This window comes from Macrosteles quadrilineatus, unplaced genomic scaffold (assembly GCF_028750875.1).
Source record: "Macrosteles quadrilineatus isolate MER2022 unplaced genomic scaffold, UCM_ALF_1.0 Scaffold_2__2_contigs__length_208266976, whole genome shotgun sequence".
Classification (NCBI taxonomy): Eukaryota; Metazoa; Arthropoda; class Insecta; order Hemiptera; family Cicadellidae; genus Macrosteles; species Macrosteles quadrilineatus.
In genome coordinates this window covers 94,723,266-94,734,276 of record NW_026542595.1, presented here as the reverse complement: position 1 = coordinate 94,734,276, position 11,011 = coordinate 94,723,266, and the positions used below count along the sequence as shown (strand labels likewise).

General features: G+C 35.8%; 1 protein-coding gene across 1 annotated transcript; it reads right to left on the bottom strand.

Moving 5' to 3' along the window:
- Positions 1 to 207: 207 nt before the first annotated feature.
- LOC128984610 (uncharacterized) lies at positions 208 to 2,153 on the bottom strand. The gene is made up of 2 exons (XM_054403946.1): positions 1,605 to 2,153; positions 208 to 222 (listed from the first exon to the last, which is right to left on the bottom strand). The coding sequence occupies exons 1-2, from the start codon at positions 2,151 to 2,153 to the stop codon at positions 208 to 210; spliced, it is 564 nt and encodes a 187-aa protein (XP_054259921.1).
- Positions 2,154 to 11,011: the final 8,858 nt, after the last annotated feature.

The following is an 11,011-nucleotide window of genomic DNA, read 5'->3' as shown; positions in this document are numbered from 1 at the left end:
GTTTGGTCTCCCGAACCCTCCAAAAAAGAATTGAAAATGAGGACAGAAAACTGAAAAAAATATGTTTGTACTTAAAAGGGCAGTTTTTTTTTATAGAAGCCGGATCTTTTTAGATTCCCAGTCCGTTGGTTAATTAGTCCAAACGTAGTTTTGTAAATCAATCGTTGTAAGAGAGAGAGAGAGAGAGGGTGATTGTTCATGATGATGTCATTGTGGGGGTTCCTGTGATTGTTCATGTTAATGTTATGGGTTCATGTTGAGGTATTGGTTCGTGTATGTGTGTGTTTGGGTGTGTGTTTGTGTGTGTGTATGTATTTTTTAATTACTGCTTTATTCTGTATTACTTGGTATAGTTTATTATCAATTACACTGTTGTGTAGTACATTTTAATAGATAGTAGTATGTTTTTATAGTTTGTAAAATTAAAAGATTTGGGTAAATTCTTTAGTTGTATGGTATCTTTTAATGTCCTGTACCCGTATTGTTTTACTTCTTACTGTAACAAATTCTACAATGGGATTATTAGGAGATGTATCTTCGAATTTACCTAAGAGAGTATTAGAAATGAAATGTTGATCTTTTTTAAATGAAGTAGAATCAGTACTGAATACGTGTATTGCAATTGAATCGTTGTCTGTGTATATTAAATTGAACGGTGGGAAGTACTTTTTCAAGTTATTGTAATACATGAGGTACATGTATCTCTTACTTAGATCTAGTATTGAAAATCCTACAGGTAAAGGTTTCTTGCACTGGACCCTTTTCTTTTTCATGAATATTATATAATTGTTTTCGTTTAGAATTAACCTGTCTATAAACGTGGGTTGTTATATTAAGTACATGAATTTCTTAGTGTTGTTGTTGTGGGGAATTTATGTTAATTTGAAAGCAATGTGGACTGTATTATAGTAATTTTGAATTGGATACACTAACCTTTTGTTATTAAACTGATGCGTAGACTGGGGGCCCCCTTTGATGAATCCTGAAATGCTATAATGTTGATAAGTTCACTTTTTCTCACTATATGATGTTAAAAAACACTTCAATTGTCTTTATAATAAGTTATAAGCCAGCGGTAAATATTTATGTTGGTAAAGAGGTTTATGGTATTTGAAAATGTAGGAGAAAAGGCATGTTAAGTCCTCATAGCAACAGGACTTGCCCAAGAGTGTGCCACTACTCTACTGAAGGAAGGAGTTGGTCATGTGATACATATCAGTGACCAATCAGAGAGCTAGTCTTGAAACCATTGGGGTTTGAAGATACTGATGCACTCTATGAGGAAAACATTTAACTATTTGAAATGGTATTTAAATGGAGATTGTGGTGAAATCAGTTACATATTATTAGAGTGCATTAAAATTAAAAATTAATATAAGAATACTTAGAACAAAACAGTATATATATTTGACATACCGGCCCCCTTGAACCGATCCGGTTCAACAGAAAAACAAGAACCATGCATGATTGAAATATGAGGAATAAAAATAAGGAAGGGGGTTGGTAGCCAGAGTTATGTTAGGTTAGTTTATAGGAAGGCGGGAAACCTTAACTACAGGTCGTGTTAAGGTTTTTGTAAATGTCTTGATTTGAACGACTCTTACAGTGCCATCTTGACCAGGAGAGGCTGAGATGATTCGACCAAGCATCCAAGCAAGAGGTGGAGTATTGTCTTCATGAATGATTACTAAGTCTCCAATCTTGAGGTTTTCTTCTGGAGTAGTCCACTTAGATCGTTCTTGGAGGGTCTGCAGATACTCTCTATGCCATCTATTCCATATGTGTTGAGCAAATGCGTGCACAAGTTTCCACCGTTTCAGGCGATTTACAGAGATATCCGTGAGATGAGGTTCTATTAGAGACGTCAGAGGTCCTCCTGTCAGGAAGTGTCCTGGAGTTAATGCTTCAAGGTCAGATGGGTCTGCAGAGAGTGGTGTAATAGGCCTTGAATTTAACATTGACTCAACACGAGCAATCAGTGTTAGAAACTCTTCATAGGTAAGGATTTGTGTACCTATGACTCTCTTCAAGTGGTATTTGGCACTTTTTATTGCCCGCTCCCACAAGCCTCCTTGGTGTGGAGCTCGAGGTGGTATGAAATGGAAAGTTATTTTGTTGTTCTGGGCAAACCGTTGTGTTTCAGGTTTTATCATTAGGTCTTGGAAGCATTTTTTAAGCGTTGAGGCTGTTCCAATGAAATTGGTGGCACAATCTGAATATAAATCTGATATAGTGCCTCGTCTGGCAGTAAACCTAGTTAAGGAAGCAATGAATGCATCTGCTGAAAGATCTGTGACCATCTCCAAATGTACAGCCTTTGTGGCAAAGCATATAAATAAACAGAGATAGATTTTAATTGGCTGCAGTCGACGTAAGATGTGAACCTTTACTGTAAAAGGTCCAGCATAATCCATAGCGGAAACATTGAAACAACGAGTAGCCGTAACACGTCCAGCAGGTAAGTCGCCCATTAAAGGTGCTGTCATTTTAGGCTTAGCTTTGAAACATCGAATACATTTAAATATTCTGGAGCGTATAACACTTCTCTGAGACAATATCCAGTAGTTTTGCATTAACATTGCTTGAAGGAGTTGCGGTCCTGCATGTAGGTATATTTTATGAAAGAAATCAATCAGCAGGTGGACTACAAAATGGTTCTTGGGAAGCAAAATGGGATGTTTTGCACTGTACTTAAGTGGTGAATTTTTCAGTCTTCCACCAACTCGTATGATTCCTTCTTCATCTAAGAAAGGTGCAAGCCGTTGTATTTGGGTAGAACATGTTTTCTTAGCTTGAAGCGATTTGATCTCATTTGCAAAGCATTCCTTTTGCACACACCAACATATGCGAATTGTTGCACTTTCAAATTCCTGTTTGGTTAAATGAGTGGTTATTTTTGCCTTTAGCTTTAGACATTTAATAAAACGAAGAACATAAGCCATAACGTTTACAAGTTTAGACCATGAGGAATATTTACTTAAAAAATGTAGATTAGAGTCATCGGTTGATGTTATGAGGTTGAATGTCTCTGATTTCAGTTCATTAAGAGATTCTTCAGGATCTGGGGAAAGTTTAGTTTGTGGCCATGTAATTGAGTCCCATTTAAGCCACTTAGGTCCTGACCACCAGAGCTCATGATTCATTAAAGCGGATGGTGTTAGGCCACGAGAGGCGCAATCAGCAGGGTTCTCTGCTGAGGAAACGTGTCTCCATATGCATGAAGGAGTAAGCTCTTGTATCTGAGCTACTCTATTTGCTACAAATAGTTTTAGCTTGTAAGATGGGGTGTGGATCCATGACAGAGCAATCATAGAATCTGACCACGCATTGATAGCTGTAATATGGTATTGTTTATCAAACTTATTGATGCAATATTGAAGCAACTTGGCAAGTAAATGAGCACCGCATAGTTCAAGCCTAGGTATTGTAGTGCGTTTAAGCGGAGCTACCTTTGATTTTGCAATCAACAAATGAGTTGAAACATTGTGATCAGAATCTTCTAGCCTTAAAAAGACACATGAAGCATAGCCTGATTCACTAGCGTCTGAAAAGCCGTGTAATTGTATATTACTGGCGTTTACCATGGGAAGGTAGCGAGGTATTTTTAGATTGTCAATTTCTGAGAGCTCACTGATAAATTGAGACCATTTCTCAGAAAGTGTCTCAGGAAGCTGAGTATCCCATTCTAACCCTAAACACCAAATGTGCTGCATTAATGCCTTTGCCCAAAAAACCAGCGGACAAATTAGCCCCATGGGGTCATAAATCTGAGCAATAAAAGAAAGAAGTGCTCTCTTTGTATGTACTCCTAAGGGTTTGGGTATAGCATAAGAAAATTTGTCTGTTTGTGGTATCCATTTTAAGCCAAGGACACTGTGACAAGGTTGATCAGTGCTTCGAAGCATGAGGGGAGTTTCACGATGATCCAGCGGAACATTTTCAAGAAGTTTTTCATTATTAGAAGACCATTTTCGTAGCTGAAATCCTCCTTTGAGTAGTAAATCGATAGCATCTTGCTGTAAGTCAAGGGCTTCATTTAAAGTGTCACAACCTAACAAAGCGTCATCAACATAGATTTGATCTTGCAGAGCTTTGGCTGCTAGCGGATGGTTATCACCTTCATCGGCCATTAGCTGTTGGATAACACGATTGGCTAAATATGGACTTGAACTCATGCCGTATGTAACCGTGGTTAACTGATACACTTTGATCGGATGAGAGGGCTCTTCTCTCCAGTAAATCAATTGAAATTTTCTATCATCTTCATGAATTAATATCTGCCTAAACATTTGTTTTATGTCACATGTGAAGACATATTTATGTTGTCGAAAGCGAAAAATTATATCAGTGGGATCGTTATGCAGTTTTGGCCCTTGGTGTTGTAAGCTGTTAAGCGAGATTCCAGTAGAAGTTCGGACCGAACTGTTAAAAACCACTCTTAGCTTGTCTCCTTTAAAAACACCATGATGAGGTAGGAAGAAGTGAGGTTCGTCTGAGGGCGGAATTGATTCACAAATTTCCATATGACCAGAAGCCTCATAATCTTGCATGAATTCAACATATTTCACCTTGAAGTCTGGTTGAGCAGCAAATTTATTTTCAAGTGAATTAAACATACGTTTAGCTACAGGTGCTGAAAGACCCAATTTCTGAGGGGATTCCTTAAACGGTAAACGACAGATATATCTACCGGTATTGTCACGTGAGTGTGAGTTTAGGAAATGTTTTTCACACTCTGCATCAGTTGGCGAAATTTTCAAAGTTTGAGGCGGTTCTTCAATTGACCAGAATCGTTGAAGAGTAGCATGAAGATCTAAGTCGTTAGTTGAGAGAAGAGTGGATATTCCACTAAATTGAAGCGGTTGATTGGAGGGAGCAATAGGTGCGGCACCAAGCACAACAAAGCCAAAAATTGTTCTCATAATGAAGGGTAAATTTTCTCCCATACTTACAGGCGGCTCAAGTAAAGTTTGAGGGAATAGATCCGCTCCTATCAATAAATCAATGGGACCTGGCAAGTCAAAGGTTGGATCGGCTAGCATGTATTTTTTCAGTTGAGCTTTGATGAAGGGTGAGAGTTGAACTCGAGGCAGGTTACTTGTAATCTGATCAAGAATAAGAACAGGATGAGAAGAGGCCAAATTTGACCCACTGAGGGAGGAGATATTCAGATGTGTGAAACCTTTAGGCTTTATGTTAGCCACAGAAATTCCTTTGATATCAGGGACACCAACAGCAGAGCGTTTTACATTTAATATATTTGCACAACTTTCTGAAATAAGTGTGGTTTGTGAGGCGCTATCTAAAACAGCACGTAAAACGAGACCGTTTCCTTTGTGAGTAGAAACTTTCACTAAAGCGGTTGCAAGCAATACAGTATTATTCTGAGTACGAGCCAAACCCATAAGAGTATTCGATTGATTGACATGATCAGGGGACTTAACATTACTTGTACAGGGATCAGTGTTTGCTTCATTCAATCTTGTTTGAGCCTGGTCAAAATGCAGGAGAGTATGATGTCGTTTTGAGCAAGTAAGACAAGTCTGTTTAGATTTACACATTTTAGGTTTGTGCATACCAAAACAGTTTACACATAAGTCTTTACTCTTAATGAAGTCAAACCTGTCTTTAGTATTAATGCCCCCAAATTTAGGACATTTGAATACTACGTGAGTAGTAGCGGAGCAATAAATACATTTAAGCATTCGATCTTTGTCATTAGACGACAACAATACAACATTAGCCCTATTAGTTTTAGCCTTATTCGCAAAATTAGATTTGATTGGGTGGTTGCTCTTATTTTCATTTGGTGAAAATGTTTTGTTCGAAACAGAAGCTAACTCCGCAGCCTCCTCTTGTGTACATTTATTTTCCAAGAAATGAATTAATTCATTGATAGTAGGGACCTTTTTTGAGTCATTACGTGAGTGCTCAAACTTAGTGCGGAGAGCAGAATCAAATTTACGCAAAATATGCGTTGTCAAAAGCAAACTTTCATTAGCAATATCATGACCAAGAGTTTTTAAGGCCTGGTAGTTTTCATTGTAAACTGAGAGAAATTTCCGCAATTGTTTGACAGTAGGCCTAGTAAGTTGAGGCAAATCTAAGATATTGTTAGTATGAAGAGTGATTAGCAGCCTTGTATTGTGGTATCTATCTATCAGAGATTGCCATGCTATGGCATAGTTCGCAGCGTTAAGAGGCAAAGATTTCACCAAACTCAATGGCTCATCCATCTGAGAGACAGGATAGCAAATATGTAAATTTTTCTATGTTACTGAGTGACTCATTAGTATGAACTGCATTTTCAAATATGCTATGAAACGACATCCACTGGTCTGGTTGACCAGAGAATTTACCTAAATCCAATGAAGGCAATTTTATTGTCGGAGGTACAGCCACAGCTTGTGCTGTTGAACTAGCGGTGGACTGATTCAATTGCTCAGATACTGCAGGTGTAGGTATTAATGTGCTACATAAGCTACTAATATTTATGTACAGGTCAGATATTTTATCTTGAAGTTCGGTTACCTTTTCATCTACGATGTCTTCAGGTAGGGGAGTTGTAGAGAACAACTTATTAACAATTTTTTCAAATTCTGCATGTTTTTGAGAAGCTGCAGTTGAAAGTAACTTTATTCTATTTATTTGTTGATCATTTAAAGATTCAAGGGCTTGAACAGTACTTAATGTTGTAACTTGCTTGTCAATACTACTAAGTCTTTGTTCAATAAGTTGACTTTGCTTGACAAAAGATAAAAATCTCATTTTGGAATAGAATAGTCAAACACACAATAAACTCAAAAGGTCTGTATAAACTCCACCTTGGAATTTATAAATTAAAGTTATTTCTTCACTAGAAATGTCAATAACTTATTTTGCAAAGTATTTGCAATATAAAATCACACTAAGATGTAGCAGTCCTTTCTTCAGTATGTCAATGTTAATAAGCACTAAATTATTTACATTTTAATTTACTTTCCAGAAGTTCCAGAAGTATCATTTAATACAATAATGATCAATCGACAATATTACTGTACAAAGCAATCAGCTGTTTTCGTGATAGATGAGAATCAAAAACATTTGTAGATAATCAGAACAAGGAAAGGAAGGATATTTATTTCTGGCTACACAATGAATATCCTGGAATGCAAACAGAATGCTGAGAGGGGAAGGGGGGTATGTCTGCTAGAGATAAGGCCCATGAAATGGCTGAGATATAATCATGAATATTTAAAATTGGACATGAAACTAGACTTTCACTTTTGTGCATGTTTGGAAATGAAATATGAAAAATCATCAAACTTAAATATGTTTGATTTTGAAAATATATAGTACAATGTCCTATGATTTAAAAAAATCAATAAAACAACACTGGCTTATTTAATAAATGTTCACAAATTATAAAAATGTGTTTGTGATAAAATAAAAAATGTATTTCACAATGAAATTAAATCTTAACAATTCTTTAAATATTTCCAACGCACTGAGTTTATCCGTCCGGCTCGAAGTACCAAAAATGTGGGGAATTTATGTTAATTTGAAAGCAATGTGGACTGTATTATAGTAATTTTGAATTGGATACACTAACCTTTTGTTATTAAACTGATGCGTAGACTGGGGGCCCCCTTTGATGAATCCTGAAATGCTATAATGTTGATAAGTTCACTTTTTCTCACTATATGATGTTAAAAAACACTTCAATTGTCTTTATAATAAGTTATAAGCCAGCGGTAAATATTTATGTTGGTAAAGAGGTTTATGGTATTTGAAAATGTAGGAGAAAAGGCATGTTAAGTCCTCATAGCAACAGGACTTGCCCAAGAGTGTGCCACTACTCTACTGAAGGAAGGAGTTGGTCATGTGATACATATCAGTGACCAATCAGAGAGCTAGTCTTGAAACCATTGGGGTTTGAAGATACTGATGCACTCTATGAGGAAAACATTTAACTATTTGAAATGGTATTTAAATGGAGATTGTGGTGAAATCAGTTACATATTATTAGAGTGCATTAAAATTAAAAATTAATATAAGAATACTTAGAACAAAACAGTATATATATTTGACAGTTGTTGTACAGGAAGTTTTTGTTTAGGTTTTCAGTTACCTTTTCTATTGATTTGCCATAGATTAAGATCGATTGCAGTTTAAAGAAATTTGAGAGGGTTCTGTCGTGTGAGTATTTCTTTCGTAATTGGGGTTTATGTCTATGTAGGGTTTTAACCAACATGATTCGTTAAATGAAATTACTCTATGGACTTTCTCTAGTATCATGCCCATTGACAGAGCTTGTTCTAAGGTCTTGTAATGGATGACATAATGTTTTCTATCTTTGAAAGAAGATATTAATGTACCTTCATCATGGTAAGGGTATAGTGGATAGTCTATGTGATCGGTATTGTAAGGATATTTTAAATCTACTTCTAAAATGTAACCTGTACCATTGTTATTGGTGGTGGTGTTATTATTAAATGTTGATGGTGAAATCCATTTGAAATTGTCAAGTGGAAGTGGTTCTGCTGACATTATAGTGGCGTATAGACCTAATATATCGTAAAATTATATACCTAAATGAATCTGGTTTCTTCATTTGCCGATAGTCGTTTTAAGATCACCACAGGTTTCGATCTGGAAATTTGACTATGTGCTTTTCTGCTTGTTCCTGATTTAAATTTAGTCGAATCATATCATCAACAATCCTATTGAACACATAATTTCTTCTTATTTTTGGTGTTCTATCCAACCAGTCAAAATAAGCATCATTCAATATGATAGCCATTTTCTACACCTATAACAAAAATAAAACCTATTTTATTTATACAATTATACAATTTTTAAATACTAACTAGATTGAAATTATTGAACTGAACAGACCAACAAACAGCAAACATAGTAAGTTCAGTAAAATACCCCCGCCACAACAAACCTGCCGACTAAGCGAATTTACTCCTAGCTGTTGGTCGTCAATAGTAGATTAGAGTTAAGTAGTAACAAAGCAGTTAGTGAAACAGTCAATATTACATTATATGAAAACAATTTCAAGAATAAATTAGAGGAGGTTGGCAAGTTAATTTCAAGCTCCACATTAAAGAACCCCTTATAAAGAAATCTTTGCGGTAAGAGATTATGTTAGTAAAGTATTTTTACAACTGAGTTTTTTTGTTTTATCGGAGTAATAATATAAGGAGAGTAGGGTTTGTCGTAGTGAAAATCGATATAAAATAAAAAACGAATTTAACAAATATATCAGAGTAGGTCGATATTTAATAAGTTGATATTAGTAAAGTGATATATGAAGTCAAAAGGTTATAGTAAATATTCATGAATACATTAATGATCATAGATGAACTAATGTTTGTTTCCCTGTCAGTTAGCCATAAACCGCATGGCATATCCAGTTCCGCCACGGGGAGGCTAGGAAACGTGAGATTGAAAACTTTCAATTTCATTTCAATTCTCCATAAAAACCTCTCCTATCATAACTACTAATCGCCATGACGTGTGTCAGAACAAGTAGGCATACAGCTAGAGTTGATAGGCTATCAAATGATTGGTGACAGCTATTTCTATAGGTTCGGTCAACAATTATTGCTCGGCCTGCCAAACTGTAAGTTTTTGTCTGGACGCCGAAATAAAAAGGCGAAACTCTAATATAATTTATTTGACTATTGGACAGTTGAAATCGTATCGTCTTATTAAACCAGCGGAAGAGTTTGTCTCTCTTTAAGAGTTTCTTTCTAATGTATGTGAACGAGTAATTAAACTAATTTGACGAACAATAAAACCGCATCAAATCCATTAAAGCGAATTTGTTTGTTGAATGTGAATTTACAAATATTCATTACGATACTTGTAGGCGTTCTTTTAAAACTAAAAATGTGCCAATGTTTCAAGAATCCCACATTGGCAAAATTGTTCAAGAGTTTATATAGAAGTTATTGTTGGTAAAGGAAACTTGTGAAATGAAAGGATCGGGGTGGAGCTTTATTAGGGTTCTAGATTTACAGGTTAGAATCAATGTGCACAACCCTCTCAGAGGTAGCTCCTTTATCCTGTTACCACATGATATTGCTATGAAAAAAGCTATGGTTAGTGTTGCGAAATATTTACCACGAGGTTGCGTTTAAGTTGGGTCTTAAATCAATTGAAGTCTTCGCCGTCAGGGATCCAGCTTGGCCGACCACGGTCTCCTTATTGTAGAAGACGACACGACAGAACTGAGTAGGGAACTTCTCATCTACGTTGAAACACTCTAGATAAATGGGAACCAAAACTTTCCAACGAACAGAGTACGGTTTTCGATTATGTACTGTCTATATTACAGAACCAAGTTCATAGTCGGTCAATAAAACTGATCTTCCTTGAAGCACCTGGAGGCTACGGTGAGACCTTCTTAATTCATGTAATCCTCGCTTACGTCCGTAGTCTTAACCAGGTCGCTATTGTTGTCGCTAGCTCCGGCATTGCCGCTGGTAATCTGCCTGGTGGCACAACAGCACATAGCATGTTAGGCTTCCACTCGATCTCGGCGATGGCACTGGATATTGGAACTTGACCAACGGATACCAACAAATGAGCAAATCGAAAAAAAACTATCACAGCCAACATTTCAAGAGAAAAATAATAGGTTAACATGTTTCATATTTTAAGAAAAAATTGAAGGATTTTATATTCAGTAGTAACCGTGTTTAATATACGGTAATTAAAAGAAATAATTTATGGAATTTGTAAGTTGTACAAATCCTGTTTTATATTTTTGAGACAAGTTTGTAGGACTTTGTATTGAGTAGTAAACCACTTAGGTTAAGTTGAGATGTTATTTGAGGGTATCTGGGGAGACTTGATACAATCTGTACTTCCAATAAAATTGTATTTTTAAAATTACAAAATGTTACTTTTATGTGTTAAATAAATTTTAAATGATAAAGGAAGTGTTAATTCATCAAATAAGCTTGGTTGGAAGTACTTAAAATTAATAATAACAAATCTAAAAATTAAAGTAAAAAAA

Excerpts from the sequence above, each read along its gene's own strand:
- LOC128984610 (XM_054403946.1), bottom strand. The coding sequence starts at position 2,153 with ATGATAAAACCTGAAACACAACGGTTTGCCCAGAACAACAAAATAACT.